The 16,344-nt window shown below is 49.0% G+C and overlaps 4 protein-coding genes across 4 annotated transcripts; 2 read left to right on the top strand and 2 right to left on the bottom strand.

Moving 5' to 3' along the window:
* Nucleotides 1-1,975: 1,975 nt before the first annotated feature.
* On the top strand, nt 1,976-5,757 carry F5891DRAFT_1129757 (sulfate transporter family-domain-containing protein; the record flags this gene model as incomplete). The annotated part of the gene is made up of 21 exons (XM_041364436.1): nt 1,976-2,063; nt 2,099-2,176; nt 2,369-2,444; nt 2,511-2,592; nt 2,764-2,875; nt 2,933-3,008; nt 3,059-3,097; nt 3,157-3,332; nt 3,392-3,541; nt 3,601-3,658; nt 3,708-3,754; nt 3,810-3,897; nt 3,946-3,978; nt 4,035-4,135; nt 4,184-4,271; nt 4,321-4,409; nt 4,459-4,608; nt 4,660-4,962; nt 5,014-5,181; nt 5,251-5,655; nt 5,708-5,757. 21 exons carry the CDS (start codon nt 1,976-1,978, stop codon nt 5,755-5,757), a joined length of 2,457 nt encoding a protein of 818 aa, XP_041223378.1.
* Nucleotides 5,758-5,850: 93 nt separating this feature from the next.
* F5891DRAFT_1240776 (uncharacterized protein) lies at nt 5,851-9,955 on the bottom strand (the record flags this gene model as incomplete). Its single annotated transcript, XM_041369719.1, has 4 exons — nt 5,851-6,308; nt 6,365-7,016; nt 7,067-8,139; nt 8,195-9,955. Coding segments are annotated over 4 exons (3,944 nt in total), but the record flags the coding sequence as incomplete, so codon positions are not given.
* Nucleotides 9,956-10,019: 64 nt separating this feature from the next.
* Nucleotides 10,020-11,284, bottom strand: F5891DRAFT_506167 (Alpha/Beta hydrolase protein). The gene is made up of 3 exons (XM_041372062.1): nt 11,110-11,284; nt 10,948-11,051; nt 10,020-10,881 (listed from the first exon to the last, which is right to left on the bottom strand). Exons 1-3 carry the CDS (start codon nt 11,162-11,164, stop codon nt 10,099-10,101), a joined length of 942 nt encoding a protein of 313 aa, XP_041223376.1. The 5' UTR covers nt 11,165-11,284; the 3' UTR covers nt 10,020-10,098.
* Nucleotides 11,285-14,390: 3,106 nt separating this feature from the next.
* On the top strand, nt 14,391-16,231 carry F5891DRAFT_1191421 (uncharacterized protein; the record flags this gene model as incomplete). Its single annotated transcript, XM_041367449.1, has 3 exons — nt 14,391-14,590; nt 14,642-14,741; nt 14,798-16,231. The coding sequence occupies 3 exons, from the start codon at nt 14,391-14,393 to the stop codon at nt 16,229-16,231; spliced, it is 1,734 nt and encodes a 577-aa protein (XP_041223375.1).
* Between the last annotated feature and the right edge of the window lie 113 nt (nt 16,232-16,344).

Genomic DNA, 16,344 nt, shown 5'->3' with positions numbered 1-16,344 from the left:
CTGGAAGTTCGGCTAATGCCGTTGTACGTCCTGGAGTCTGTTCTAGATCCTGTCCGTTTTTTTCTTAGAACCTCTCTGTCCATGATCAAGCTGAAATCTGCTATTGATCGAAGGCTTCCGGATAGCCAAATTAGGACAGACCGGCCCAACGGGCTGAAGTTCCGAGATGGAGTTTTCCTGTTAGCCGAAGCAGTGCAGCAGCAATTTCAAACATATGGAGATACCCTGTGTGACCAGGTGACAATCCTGGGGCTGTCATGATCAACGTGACGGTCAGTTGGAGTTTCACTTTGAGTTTGATTCAAAGTTCAGAGTACTTACTCGGATCTTGCAGCTTCTGTTAGGTGTCTTCTTTTCGCTGCTGCACGAGGGCAGGTCACCCGGTGAGACTAATACTATTCATCTCTGTACATGCATGGACTTACCGTATGATCTCCCCATTAAAAGAGAAATGATTGATGATCAGTGGCGTGACACCTGACTGGGATCACTTGTAATGGAAGAAGGTACCCGTAAATCTCGACTTGGGAAGTAACGGCACTGCCCGTTGTACAACGTTGCAACCTTAAAGGTCACCGGCATCTGTGTATAGTAGTACAATTGTACCGTAGCAGTGATGAGCCGCACAACCGACCTGTCAGGTGCCCTCTTTATACATAATTTTCAGAGTCATGAGGATGTCATTGCGCAGGTACCCCTATAAGGTACATATCAATAACGGAATATTCCGGTTTTGGTTGTCGGTGACTGGCCAAGGTGATGGTCTTAATTATGTAAATCTGGATTCAGACACCATCGAAATTATAAAATATTCACAAAACATTGCATAATCTAGTCGGATACTCGCTTAACCGTTTCATCCAGGACGACTAGTTGGGTTACTCACGACACTGACAGACCTGAGACTCGAATTCATTATCTGATCCCCGACATCCGTTTACTTGTGTCTTTTATGTCTGCGAATGCCGGTAGCGACAGATCAACTTCTTCGCGAAGCCTTGGGGATAACTTAGAACCCGAGCATGCGAATGACGCAACCAAGCACGAAATTATACGCACAGTGTCACCACCGCAAGATGATTCCCCTTTGCACAGAGCTGGGTAAGTTTCAATAACAACATAATACGTTATAATGTGGTTGAAACACGGTCACCTGTCCATCATGCTTCTTTACATTCAATCTCCTAACTTGTCAAATTCAATTGCAGACTACTTCAACCCAGGAGCTACGTTTCCTTTATGTCGGTCACTCCCCACTCACAAGACGACATCCGCGCAAGCACCGTCAAGCTTTCCAATATGCTGTTCTCTGCTTCCAGGGGCTCACCCTCCCCCATGATGCAGAACCTGTCTTCGACCGCAGGGCACATCGCACATTCGTCTTCTCCCTCGACCCACGGTCGAAAGGAAGCCGAACAGCTACCTTTCCCATCTGAGCTTACGCGAAGGAACATGCCTTCACGCGATTCATTCATATTTCCGTCTGGTCATAATCTGGTCACGCACGTTGGACCAGGGTCCCTCCCAAATATTCCGTTATCCGCATCTTTTGCACCCTCCTCACAATATACAAGAAGGAGCTCACACTTCTCAGCCCAGGACTCTGATCTCTCAGCCTCCACTTCCACTTTCGACTCCTCCAAAACTACCCATCGTGATCTGTCGCCTGGCATGGCAACTCCTCGCGGGAGAGACGTGTCTCATCCCACTATTGTACCTCAGGCTTCAGCACTCTCAGTTTTGCTCTCCAGACATGCTGACGGAGCACCCTCGAGCTCGCCAAGTCCAACAGTATTGCATAAAACTGACAGGCGGCAGTACTTCAATTCATTAGCAGACCCAGAGCAGGCTGTTTCCACAGTTAACCATAATTCTGTGGATCGCACCCTTCTGGCAACTAGCAACGTTCGCCCAGAAGTTTTACGTTTTGTTTCTTCTTCGGCCACAGAAAATACTCCGTTGCTTCCTCCCCCACATGGTCCTGTGCCTGCCATTAATGGTCATGCCTCAGCGCCCTGGAAGCGCTCGATGTCCTCAAAACGTTTCTCAAGCTTCGTGCATGGGTTTATAGGCGAGACACATAAGATTGACCCCCAAGAACTAGTGCGCACCGTGTTGAAAAGCTTGCCTGCTGTGCTCTTGGGCACGTTGCTCAATATCCTTGATGGAGTTTCATGTAAGCCGTTCTGATGAATTGTCACCTTTGGCGCGCTATTTCTTGCGATCTGATGGTACCTTCAAAACCCTTGGCGGCTATTGCCTAACCTACTAATACATAATATGAACTATATTTGTATGCCGCCCGACATCTTCCTGTTCCCCCTCATCTCCGATCATTATGGATCAGCTGCTAACAATGTCGCTGCAGATGGAATGATCATTTTCCCTGCATTTGGTGTCTTTGCTGGATTAGGTGGGATGGGAGTGTCGATGTTTTTTGTATCGTACGTCGTCTTTATCGTTCAAAATCATTGCTTCTGATCAGAATTTTTATATTCTACAACAAACAGCACAGTGGTAGCACAACTCGTGTATTGCTTTGGAGGGAGCAGCTTTGCGGGTGCCAATGGCAGTATGATGATTGAGGTTGTTGTACGTGTGCTTCATTTACGTTTTAATTGGTTTCCGTCTATTTCCCTTACACGAGCACGTGTCGACCTTGCTTGTGCCTGCTTGTTTGTTTGTTTGTTTGCTTCTTTGATCGCTTCCGTTACCCCGGATTTGCACACCTCGAACTTTCTCTAATTTCCTTTTTGATGGTAGCCCTTCTTTCACATCCTTGCGTCCACTATAGCACGTGATATCGGAGACGAGTATCCGAAAGAGATCATTGCCACAACGATTGCGGCGTTTACGCTTTCGTCCGTACTCACCGGTAGGTCGCATCTAGGTTTAATTGTCGCGTGTTCACTCACCCATGTGACTTGCGTAGGGCTGGCCTTTTTTCTCCTAGGCTATCTGCGTTTGGGTGGGCTCATCGGGTTCTTCCCGCGGCATATTCTTGTTGGGTAAGTTCCTTTTGCTGACTTGGCGGGACTGGCGCTGACGTCACGCACAGATGTATTGGAGGGGTTGGCATCTTCCTAATACTTACAGGGTATGTTCTAATTCAGTCATCGTGGTGAACCATATCGAACAAATTTCAACGTGAAACAGCCTCACAGTAAGTACGCGTCTCCCGTCCGATGCACTCGATCCGCCGACGCTGGAGACCCTCCGGTACTTCATTTTCAATACACACGCCCTTTCGCAATGGGTTCCTCCCCTTGTCCTGGCAGTGCTTCTGAGGCTCATCACAATGCGATGGAAACATCAACTTGTGTTCCCTATCTGTACGTCCCAGATTACTGACCTTGGCATTATTTGCTCACTTCAAGCATGAACGTTCCAGATTTCATGATTATACCAATTGTATTTTATGTGGTCGTTGCGGCCGCACGGCTTGATCTTGGTGCATTGAGGAGGGATGGCTGGCTTTTCGATATGGCCGAGGGAACTGGTGGTGGGGAGGACAGGTGGTATGGATTTTATTCGTATCTCGGTAGGAAAATTTCCATCGATCAGATGAACTCAGGGCTCATTCCATTTTGACGTGAGCAGATCTTGGATTGATCCGATTTACACCCCTATGGACAACACTGCCGATACAATTTGCACTGCACGTATTCCATCATCCATGTTGTTGGCCTCGCTAATGTTTCGTCCAGGTTGTTTTTCAATATCTTGCACCCACCTTTGAATGTTCCTGCGCTATGTACGTTCTATCAAAATCTGGATGTTTGGCGAATAGCACATTAACATATCTACAGCGGTGTCCCTTGATGAAGACGTCGACACTAACAAAGAGCTTTTGGGACATGGGTATTCAAATTTACTTGCCGGGTTTCTAGGCACAGTGTAAGCGTGTTCCTCTAACGCTCGCCAGTGATTTCTCATACATTGCAGACCAAACTATCTTGTCTACGTGAACACCTTATTGTGAGGCGAACTGCCATTCGCTGTGGAATAAGATAGCTCACATACTGATTTATCAGGTTTTACCGCGTGGGCGGCGGGACGCGTATTGCCGGCTTCCTGCTTGCAGTCGCTACGTTTATCCTACTAATAATAGGGACAGGCCCCATCGCGTATATTCGTATGTGGCATAATTTCCATACCCTCACTTTTCTAACAGTTCAAATAGCCATCATGGTTGTCAGTGCCCTAATCTTTGTGCTCGGCATCGACCTCGTCAAGGAGGCATTGTGGGATACACGACACCGAGTTAGCAGGTCAGTTTTTGCACACCAGTGTGATATGCAGCTCATAAACATGCATTAGGATGGAGTACATCACGATAGTCAGCATCATGGTTACGATGACGGCATGGGACTTTGTCATTGGTGTCCTGTTTGGCATCGTCGTCAGCTGTGAGTATGTCATGTTTTCAGAGTAGACTGTGTTCATAGTTTTGGATAGGTTTCTTCTTCGTGATACAGAACTCGCAGAGAAGGAGCATACGTGCATGTTATGCTGGAGAGTCAGCAATCTCCACAGTCAGGCGGCCTGCTGCACACAGGGCGTACATTCGAGAAGTGTCGAAGCAGACAAGGGTGCTTCGTCTCCAAGGCGGGTGAAACCTTTCTTGCGTTGTAGCATCATTTAATTGTCAGCATCCAGGATTCCTTTTCTTTGGCACTATCGCCCATGTTGAAGAGACTTTGAGAAACATCGTCGAAGACGCTACCTGGCAACAAAATCCCGTCCGCTTCGTCGTCGTCGACTTGTCCCTTGTGGTAGGGGTGGACATGTCTGCCGCAGAAGCTTTCGTGCGTGTGCAGCGCTTGCTCGCTGCAAAGGGCGTGGTTTTGGTGTTTTGCGGTGTTACTACCGACAGCCTCTGTGGCAAAGCGCTGAGCTGTGTGGGAATCCTCCAAGAACCATCTGTCGAGGTCTTTGAGACCTTGAATGATGCGATGGAATGTAAGTTTTATCTCTTTATGTCACGAACTTGATTGTCAATGTTGTTTGCAGGGACTGAAAATGCATATCTGCGAGCATGGTTTAGAGCCCAGAAGTCATGGACAACTCCAATAACGCTTCCTGGCCGCAGAGATACCAGCCTTTCCTTCGACGATACTTTGGCGGGATCTCCGAGGCAAATGCAACTTCGTGACGTTGGAGAGCGCACGATCGCTGGTGGTCAGTTTATCATCTTACCTAACAGAACCGATTCTCATCGTCCAGCAGAATTTCTCGACAAGGATGCAGAGAATTCCTCTGAGCCATACAACACCCTTCTCAACGCGTTCTCGTCGTATCACGACGTAGACCAGAAGACGTTCAAACAGATCGCCCCGTACTTTGAGCGATTCACATTCCCAGACGGTTTTGTCCTATGGGAGAATAATGATACCCCCGATGGCCTGTATATCATCGAGTCAGGCATCCTGCGGGCATCATACAAGTTTGCAGAGCATAGCCCCGTCATCGAAGAGTCGATGGTGTCGGGTACTCTAGCAGGCGAGCTTTCTGCTTTGTCGGGCATGCCACGGAATGCACGAGTGGTCGTAGAGCAGCAGGCTGTATTGTGGAAGCTGTCTCTCGAAAACATGCGTCGATTGGAGACAGAATGTCCTCATCTTGCACAGATTTTTGTGCAACTTGTACTCAAAGGTAAGTAGCGGCTTTAGTCCTGAGCATGAGCTTACCCTGTTTCCTATCTCAGCTGCAAAAGTCGACACCGACATCCTTCTTGCTGCCTTAGCAACAAGATAAAAATGGGGATATATATACTGGAAGTAAAACATACATATCTTACGACCCGCAGATATGCAAAGCAAATATACGAACACATCATGACCAACATTGTTATCGAAGTGCCACTTCTCGTCCTTGTATTTCTCGCAGGACCTCGTGAAACCGCAGCGACCACCACCCACGTTCTTCCCTTTCCTGTCGCTCCGCATCCCCTGCTTGTCCTAGTTCGACACCATGTAACTGCATGGAAGGACTTTTAGGAAATGGCAACCCTGATGCGAGGATGGATAAGACTGATTGACTGATCTCAGATTCTTTCGACGCATGAGCCAGGTGGCTCTTCGCGGATGGCGAAGACAACGACCTCAAAGTGTGCTGACAACATTGTCTCAGTGGTACCAACCATTCCTTCAGAACGGCGCACTGCATAGATGCCTCCGATACAGAAGATCGAGAAGTGCCGTGTGACAACGACACGGTCAAGACACGACCTTTTGAATTTGCGTGTCCTCTCTCGAGCTCCTCAGCAGTCAGTGGAACTAAATCTAGTGAGATGGATGATCTTCTATCTGGTTAGATCATATAAGTGCTAGCTCTGTAAGTGACTGTCTTTCGAGGTCCTTACCTGTCTCGTCCGTCACAGAAAGAATTCTGGAGAGACCGAAGTCCTCGAGTATGCGCAAATTTGCAGAAGTGCGCTGGGAATCATCGTGGCGATTGGCGGCGAAGGTCATCATGATTAAATCTGTAAAAACGAATAACTGAACATCAACAGCCGGAGACTCGACGCGAAGCAAAGGGCTAGTTCTGGGCCCCGCTTGTGGCTCAGATCGGAAGTCGAATGATGATGGAGCAGTACGAAAGGATTGTAGCGACGCTGTCGTCGAGGCTGTAGATTGTACTGACCCACTGCGCCCACGCCAACCTTTCAGCGCATTCGAGAGTCTTTCGTTATTTCGTGGACGCGAATCAGGAGATGGGCTTTTCAGTGGCTCCGGAAAACCGTGCACGTTGGTGGAAGGGCGCATGACCGGTAGATCATCGTCGTTTTCCACTCTGGCACATGCGACAGGACCGTGCATCAGCAGACGCCTATCACGGCAAGGAAGTTGGGAAGGAACGTGCGCTATACGTGAGAACATATCTTTGACAAACTCGTACTCGTCCTCCCGATCTTTGACTTCGCTGAGAACACGGATCGTGAGTTTAGCAGAGTGAAGAACAGATAGTGTTGATAGATAGTCGGGATGGGACTTCGGGGTTGCGTGCCAGAGCCGCTAGAAGATCTAATTTCAGTCATGAGAAGTAGACAGACACACCGACTCACATGAAAAAAATCAGGGTATTGGGAAAGCCTCTGAACAGGTTCAACCAAATATTTCTCCAATGACCATCCCTGGCATGCGGAGGAGCGCTCTTGTAGCTTGATAAAATCTCCGATGTCACTTTTCTCCTGAGCGACAAGATGTTCGATTCTGGTTGCAACAAACTCTAGCTTTACCAGGTAAGGCTGATATATTTCAAGCTTTGCCATAAAAGATCGAAGAATTTCCCCGACGCACTGCAGGTCGGAGTTGTGCACATCCCGAAGACCGATGAGGCTGGCGGATAATTTCGTGTGGAGATGTACGATGTCTTCTAGCCAGTCAAACAGCCTCGAGACGTCGTCTGGAACGCCAGAAACCCAGACTTTCGTACTTCGGACGCGTAGAGGAAGGATGAAGAGCTGTACCATGTTCTGCAAGTTGATTACGAAAGTTTCCTCTGACTCCGCCAGTTTCCAGACAATCTCTTGTCGTCGTACCTCTACCTCACCGAATTGTTCCAGAATATGCAGACGAAAGTCTTCCCAAGACGCGTAAATATCTGAAGAAGAACGTCGATGATCCCGATGTGCATTTGTCCGATCCGAATGCAAGAATTCGTGGGCTACTGATGACATCGATGCGGCAGAAACAGATGATTCAGATGATGTATAGGATAAGTCAATTTGTGTGGGTTGAGCCTCCATGGAGGATTCGAACTCCTGTGTTGCCAGTCTATTGAGGAGTGAATTAGTATGTACGCCATCATCTTCACACTCGAATTGCCACGTGTTTCCGGCGATTGACGACATGTCACTGTCGGCATGCGTGAGGCAGGGTTCATCAGAAGCGGAGCCAGAAAATGACGTAGAAAGTCCAAACGCCTGGCGTTCGCGCACTGCAGCCTCGTCTGATGTGACCATCATGCGCGTGAGCTCTGAGGAGTATCGTTGACCACCGATGTCAATGTTAGGCATAATCTCCGCTGATGGATGCGATATCTGTGAGTTCAAGTAGGTCGAATGAACGGAACGACGGGGGGAGAGTAGAGGGTGCCCTGAAGACGGCCGTTCAACTGATAACCTCGACTTCCTCGCTGATACAGTCACTTCTGTTAACCTCAGAGCTCGTTGCTACGTAGAATCACCTACTATTTCGTTCATCAAAACGCCACCGGTTGCTTGCTTTGTTGTCTTTGGAGGCCCTGTCTGTCTTGGAATGAGAATGTCCATCTCTAGGGGTAGACGATCGGAGGCCTTCGTCATTTTCGTCGTCAAAAGAATACTCTGAGCCAGAATCGTTCTCCTTCTTGAACGATTTATCCGACGAAGATGGGTTCGGGATATGGATCGAATCGCTAGAGCCACCGATAGCGAGCCCTTCTTCGCCAAAATACTCGCTCTCTTCGCTTCGAGCTGGGTGATCTTGAGAACTAGGGTTCAACCCATCGACTAGTCCAAGGAGTTCTCTTTTTCGTCGATCAGAGGATTCATCACCATCAGCCATCGTTTCCGAAGCTGGGTAACTTGATCCAGCACTGCTCAGGGAATATCGATCGGAAATTGTGGAGTCGCCTCGCTCTCCGCCTTGATCCGCACGGTCAGAAAAGAGACTCTCGTTATCCTGAATGCTGCCATCGTCATTGCCGGCGCTCTCGCCTTCACTGGTGGTTGAATGTATCGAATGAGCCGAATTGTCGGCAAACATGCCTCGAAGTTTTGCCCCATAGTCCGCGAATCCAAACCCGAGACCGAAACGCTCTTTTTTCTTTTCAGGTGCCTTAGAAGCCAAGAGGCGCCCTTGTGCAAACGAAGGCTGCTTTGAGAACATGACAGGGGTCTCGTCGCTCTCTGAACTGGAAGATGGGAAGACAAAAATATTGTCAGCGGCCAGTTTCTGACCTCGGAGGCTTGAGCTAGCTCGTGGTTCCGCGTCAGTCAGGCTATCTTGGGAGCTCTCTCGTGGAGCGTGTCGTAGCAGTGGTGGTGCAACACGTCGAGGAATATTTGATCGATATTTTTTTGGTTGGGGAGTAGCCAATGAACCAATTGAAGGTGCCGAATTATGCGGTGCACCAGGGTCTGTGCGAGCACGAGTTCTTTCCGTTCTTCTGCCAGGGGTGATGTTGGTCGTGATTGAAGGCTGATGAAGTGGTTGACTTTTCTGTTTGTGGGGGAAAGGCGGCCTCGGAGAGAAGCCCTCCATGGGAGAAGTCCAGTCCAGTTTTCCGCTGCGCACTAAGCTGACGGACCGAGGTGCCTCAGAAGGTCGATCGGAAGGTCGATCACATGGAATCATTGTAGGAGCGTGGGATTGAGCCTTTAAAATGGGCTTCGGTTTCTGTCTCAAAGCACTGCGTGAGGGACGTGAAGAACCTTCTGACTGTGCTACCGGAACCTGGTGACTTGTATCTCGCGAACATGACGAAGTAGAGGGAAGTTGAGGCGTCCTTGTAAGCTTGGGCGGGGGGTGTGAATAATACTGACCAATGTTAGATCGATGGTCCAACTGCAGGTTCTCATTGGGTAATGGAGACGGCATTCCTAGCTGTGATGATGGCCTTGTCATACGATCGATCGTATCCTTTAGAGAAGGTAGCAAGTGCGCTTCCATAAGCCCCAGATCTCCTACTTGACTTCTACGCTTAGACCTGTAATTGGTAGGGTAGTCGACATGGAGAGAGTGCGAATCGGAAGCAGAAGCAAGAGAGGACTGCGAGGGTAGCGGCGGAGTGTTCGAGGTATGCGGTTGAGGACGCGATTCGCGAGCACGGCTCCGGCTTGCATCGTAAGGTACGCCCGCTGCAGCTGCATAGTGCGACGGAGGAAGAAAGCGATGCGCAGGGGAAGTTGGTGTAATGTTTGGAGCGGGAGAGCGGGAGGCATGGCGCTTCTGCCAGGGGTGCGACATGAACGTTGACGTTGAAACTGAAAGTGGTGAATGCCAAAATTGACGCGTCTTGCTAGTCACGTGAAACTGACATGGAAAGAACATCTTGAATTCGGTGACTGTAATAACTAAGATCTAAGAGAAATTCAGGCAAACTACGTGCAGGCTAGTTAATTCTAGCTTTCATCCATTTCACAACTTCTTCTCCCCATTCTTCTCCTTCACCGGAACATAAAGCCCAGTTAGGGCTGATGTGATTGTGGCCTTTGCCAATAATCATCTGGGGCGCCTCTCCACGCCTCTTCTCGATGTCCGGTATGATCTCTTCCCACGACAGCAATAGCCAGTCAGGCTCTCGCTCTGCCCTGACAAGAAGAATATCAGGATGGTCCTTGATCTGTTCATCAGATAGAGCATTCCAAAGCGCCCTCGGCTCCCTCTCCTTCTGTTGCTCCTGAGAACCAATGTATTGCATTGTGGGAACCTCCATCCTGAATCTTTTCTTCTCGTCAACCATGAACCAACTACCACCAGACCAGATGACGCCTTTGAATCGAGCATGTACGGTACTCGATACCGGTGGGTAAAGACTCAACATCTTCGTGTGCACGTCACCCGCTGAGTGGCCCATGATAAATATAGCATCTACATCAGGAGCGGGTATCGAGGGTACGCCAATGACATCGACGTTGGCGCAAACCCAATTGACTGCATCACGGATGTCTTCGGATGAAGCCGGGAATTTGACCTCCGGAGTAAGTCTGTAGTCCGGGATGATGGTGATGAAACCGTGTTGTGCAAAGAAAGATCCAAGTGCGCGATACCCCATAGAAAATGGTTCAGGAAACTCTTTTGATCCACTGTTGTATCCACCTCCATAGACGAAAAACAGGATTGGTGTCTTCCCACCCTTAGTAAGAGTCAAGTTTAGCGGGTAATAGACGTCAAGCTGCGAGTAAGTAATGCATAGCGTGAGGTCAGGAGCATGGTATCTGGAGGTTCGATCGTCACAAACCTCATTTCTGGTGCGGCGCTTGTCATCATATACAAAAGTCTTGCGTTCTATCTTCTCTATCTCTGCCTTTCTTTCATCTAGAATAGGCACGAATGCTGCTAGAGCTGGAAAGCAAGTCGGCTGTGAATGAAACTATGCCATACTAAGAGGTAGAAGACGTACTTCTCAAGTTGATGGCCGCAACGCCCGTTTCTACGAACTTTGAGATTATATCCATGCTCAAGATCCTTGATCAGGACGACAACGAGTGGGTGTGAAGATATTATGGCTGGTGAGATGCGATGATAAGTTATATTTGGCCATCCACGCTCAGGCTATGTAGTGACAGATCACATTGACGAGGCTGGACACGTTTCACCATCACAAAATGGGATCAAGAAAGCTGAACTACCAAAGGAATTTCAAAGTTCGCGCTGCCAGTAGGTGCACGTTCCACGTAATTGAAATGGACAACCAAGCTAGTAGTAATGAGCACTAGTAAGCAAGCTTGATACATGAACTTGAAACCGCATCATGTGACTTACGCTAACGAGGCTGGACCCACCTACTAGGCTACCACTGCCCCATGATTCACTTCCCCGGCTTAGGTCTATGTTTGGGGCCAATTCTTCATCATGCCCAGAATCCATCTCGCCCCATACCGAGCGCTGGGGAGAAATTTCATTAAGGCTGCGAAGGGCCTTTGCCGGCACCAGTGGGGCTGCGGTATCATGATGGGGTCACTGGGGTGTCACCGAGGACTGAGGGAGTCTGAGGCTAAGCAGTGACACCATGGCCGAACGAGAGAACTTCTAGTTACTCAACACTTCGAAGTTCGGAGTGGCGCATCAACCGGGCAAATCCGACACCTGTCCTCGAAGACGGGGTTCTTGAGTCCGAGGCTTGCCTATCGTTACCCAAAGTTACAAATGAAGACACCTTCCTCGATTGTGGGTTTATCTAGCCAGAGCACTGGGTCAGATTCTAGTCGTACGTTCCTTGATGGCGACGTAAGAACATACTCGATCTCATGATTCTCATCAGAGTGCACTGTCATACTCGTACGGTGCCGTATTTTGTGCAGGCGACGAGGCCCTTGGCAGTCGAAATGGTGTCATGGAATTGGAACGTGTTTGCAATCGCGTTCGCCATCTTGAAGCACGTTCCACACAGCGTTACATCACCTACTAGCAGTATGTGGTATGTGAATATCAGACTCGTTATCTTTAAATCAATCTTGGCCGAGATGCTGAGTATGATTGCAAGTCGACTGGCGAGGTACGGCGACGATGGGAAATCCTAGTTCATGAGGCCTCTGCGTGCCCATTGGTGCCTTGTCTTTTGCTTGTCACTTAGGCTCCGCCTATTAAGACCTTCCCAAGCTGCAAGACATCCCCATCGCCTGCCCGGCGACTCCTCGGACACTTCTATCGCGGTTATACTTGCTTCCGACTCCTAAGAGTAATGATCTCCCAAATCTTGAAGTGAAGGTGCATGGCGATGACGACACAGCAATTATTCGGGAGGGCGGTCGATATGTCCCGCAGGGCTGGACATAAAAATAGACCAGCCAGACAGTAGGTCATAATAACAATCAAAAGCTGAGATCAGTGAACGAGCCAGGCCGATGGCTATCTGCTCAATTAGAGCGGACCACTTCGAATACGGATACGGTTCCGAAATTGCTTTCTGATGGAAGTGGGGACAAGGAGAAAGTTTATGGAGATTTGGCGGATGGTAAACTGACAATAAGCAACGCTCCGTGGAGCAGATGGAAGTTCGGACATGAATTCCACACTATGCTAGTGCGTTCAATACCGTCGAGACTTCGGTTCCAGAGATATGGGAGGGTGATCACAACGAGTGGTTCATGACAAGATCTATGGATGATCCACTGAATTTGCATGAATGGGAACAAACTTGAAGGACCAGCACACAATAGGCGTAGCTTAGATAGATAGAAGGAACACTTACGAGAGAAGGGCCTTGCCTGTAATGACATGATGTTATGTCATGCAAGAACATCAGCACTGTGCTCAATCTGGGCCAAGGCTTTATGCGAAAGAGCGGACAATTTGGTCAGTAAAGCGAAGTAAAGATCAAGATGGCTACTAGACATAAGTCGTGTCCAGGTTCCTTGCATGGATATATTTACCATCGTAAAATGTGATAGTTTGCTAGGGTCATGGCTCAGTGAGTCACGAATAGAAGTTTTGGTGAGGTGAAACCGCCCTGTAGTATGTTACGGATGTACTATCCCGTAATCTCTGTCTGTAAAGATGATTCGAGAGCTTTTGGATTTAGGTTAGGGTCATAGGGCGCCGTGCGTTGTGTAATGGGGTAGCTCACAGAATTATCCAAAACTGGATGCGAGCAGGGACCCACTAATAATGCATAGCAAGGGACCGCTGAGGCTTCGAATATACAGATCGCCGTGCAAAAAGCTGATGAACATCCTCATTGGTAGCTCTGTAGCGCTCTGGTGCATGGGGTCATGCAAGTAATTGTAGTACCGTTATTGGGTGCATTTGAAGAGAGCTTATCAATAATCGCCACAAACACTACTTTTTGATGTGAAGCAAATAGATTAGTGGGAGACGCGGAGATGTATAATGTGAATGTGCCGTTCTGCCACCATTCGGTACCGATTCGAGGATGGATTCTCAGGATAGCCATGATGAGGTAGTGCACACGAGCGTGGAGTCGAGCCTTGATCATGAAAGTAGAGAACCGGACGGCAACGAATCGAGCAGGTGGAAAACTACATAATCAAGGTTAGGTTATGAGTCATGCAGACGCTTAAAGCCTCGTGTAGTCAGTAGTAACAGGTAGTAATAAGGCTTCACTCGACCGTCAACGCGATTTGTAGTGGTAATAACAGTGCGAAAAGGCAGCCATGAACGTCTTGATGGGAGTCACCAATGATTGTCATGATCGAAATATAATATATCGTGGCACGTAGTTGAAAGCCATGTTCCGGGGTTGATTATTGGTAATTTGTCATGTGCACAAGATTCTGAATCTGCTGGGTAGTGATGAATGGTGGTAGTAGAAGTGACTGCGGTGTTGAAGTGTATGGTTCGCGGAGAAGGGATAAACAAACTTGAGCTCGAGGAACGGTTGCATATGACCGAGGCAGGGCTGGTCGGCGCCAATTGAGGCCGGTGACAAAGGAGGTCCGGCTGGTGGTGGCCGAGATTCTGATTGATCGGACTAAAAAGGAAATTGGTTATGTAATCGTGTAGAAAGGATGATCCGCATTTGACTACAACGTGATTTCAAGTTAAATAGGCTTGTCCGATAGTCACCCGATAGTACCCTCTCTTCCTCGCCCAACTCGCACAATCCTTACACCACATCACTACTTCACCAGTTCACCATCTATAATACCTCCTTCACCAGCTGTAGGCTACCCACATCTGTAGTATACACGAATCCCAACTTCTATCTCACTGTCCGTAGCCATGGCCACTACATCCCAACCTATCGCTTTCCAGTCTCCTAATCATCCTGATTTCCACATGGCGTCTGGTTCATTCACCGGTAACAACAGTACTAGTGCCAGGTCTTACTTTCTAGGCTCACCAATATCGTGGCGTGCGGGCTCATTTGGAAGCCGTTTCTACCCTGGTTGTTCCCCTGGTCAACTTCTAGGTCCATTAGAGTTAGTTAATACTTCGCTTACCATGTAAATGTGCTAATTTCGTCCATGCAGCCCTAACGAATTCAAATGTGCCAAGTTGTCATCTTCTATCGATAGTGACCGTGGTTCAATTCTGAACGCTCTCGGTGCCTTCGACAAGGAGGACGAAATGGTGAGTCGTGGCATTCCGAAGTAGCCTGTGCCAGTCTCATGATTGTACCCTCGTAGTGTCGCAATTACACATGCTGTGGTCTACAGCTAGATGATTTGCACGCTCTGCTACAGCATTTCGAGGAGGTTCATGTTGTCGTGCTTGACCCGTTTGGTCACCCTCAGTTCCCAGTCATTCCTTCTCTACCTCATAACACGACTACGTCCTACTTCTCAGACCTTCAACAGCACCCTCAATCTTACAACCAAGGTGGTTTTGATCCTGATGACATGGAACTCGATATTGATCAGGGCAGCATGTCAAACGCGCCAACGCCCCCTGACACTCCCCTCAGCACTCCGCTGTCATCACACCCTACTCATTCGTTTAACCACTTTGGACAGTCGAAGCCTGCGTCCCCACATCTTCCCGTGTCGGCATTTGATACGACGACTGTGCTTCCTTCCCGCTCTGTGCATGGCTCAGCATTCCCACCGTCTCGAAACGGTCTTCCCAATGTGGCAAATGCACCCGATGCATTTAATGCTTACGCTGGTTACTCTGACTTCTCATCCTCAATGCCTGGCACTGTTCCTTCCTCAACCGGAAGCGATGATATTCACGCACCTGTCACACCTGTCAGTGAGCCGGGTAGTCCCTACGGCTGTCTTCCTCCAGCTGTGGTTTTCTCCACATGCAATACCCCTGTTACCACTCCTTCAGTCTCTCGCATGCCATCTCCAGCAAGCGCCTCGCCCCATTTGGTGCCCCCCGCGGCTGCTCCTCATTCCTCGGCATCCTCGGATTCCCCTACTTCTCCCAAAGTTCTCACATCACAGCAAGTCAATCAGCGTGCTAGTACCACGCTCTCTCGCCCTGCGTCATCATTACTATTGTCGAAGCCTTTCCGCTGCCCGAAGCCCAATTGCAATAAGAGCTACAAGCAAGCTAATGGGCTCAAATACCATATGACTCATGGGAGCTGTAATTTTGCGCCACCAAAAGACCTCGAGCAAGTACAAGCACTACTGGCTAGCAAGCGGTCCGCCCGCGAGGCTGCTGGGGACGATCAGGGAATTACAGAGGGTGACATGCGTGAAGTCGAACGGGAGGCAGAGCGCAGACTGCGGCCCTTTGCTTGTGGGGTCAGTGATTGCCAACGCCGATACAAGAACATGAACGGTTTACGGTATCACTACCAGCATTCGGGTGACCATGGTACAGTTGGCTTGGCCCTTCTTGCCAGTGGACAGCACGAATGTCTACAACATGCGCATGGACGGAGTAGCAATGCAAGCTCACGGCATTCAACACCGGTGACGAGCGGAACCTCTACGCCAGTAAGCGGACACATGACATCGACGTATGCTCAGCAATATCAGCAACAGATGTTTTACTCGTCCGCACAACAGCAGTACTTGCGCCAGCAGCAGGCTCTACAAGCACAAGTACAGATCAGTTATCCTGCTGTCTCGGCTGAAGCTGTCCCTATCATGGTTGCGCAACAATAAAGATATACCCTCGTTCAAAATGTAACAGTCCAAAAGGATTATGCTTATTCGAACATGTGATTTATGAACCATCCCTACTGGCTGTCGAATACCCCTCCTCGCTTCCTGTCGAC

This window comes from Suillus fuscotomentosus (assembly GCF_016647785.1).
Source record: "Suillus fuscotomentosus strain FC203 chromosome Unknown F5891scaffold_43, whole genome shotgun sequence".
In the NCBI taxonomy this organism is placed as follows: Eukaryota; Fungi; Basidiomycota; class Agaricomycetes; order Boletales; family Suillaceae; genus Suillus; species Suillus fuscotomentosus.
The sequence above is the reverse complement of the archived record's forward strand: the minus strand, read 5'-3'. Positions and strand labels throughout refer to the sequence as shown.

Excerpts from the sequence above, each read along its gene's own strand:
- F5891DRAFT_506167 (XM_041372062.1), bottom strand. The coding sequence starts at position 11,164 with ATGGATATAATCTCAAAGTTCGTAGAAACGGGCGTTGCGGCCATCAAC. Across the intron at positions 11,052-11,109 it reads TGCGGCCATCAACTTGAGAA|CTCTAGCAGCATTCGTGCCT; the intron begins GTACGTCTTCTA and ends CTTGCTTTCCAG. Across the intron at positions 10,882-10,947 it reads AGCGCCGCACCAGAAATGAG|CTTGACGTCTATTACCCGCT; the intron begins GTTTGTGACGAT and ends ACTTACTCGCAG.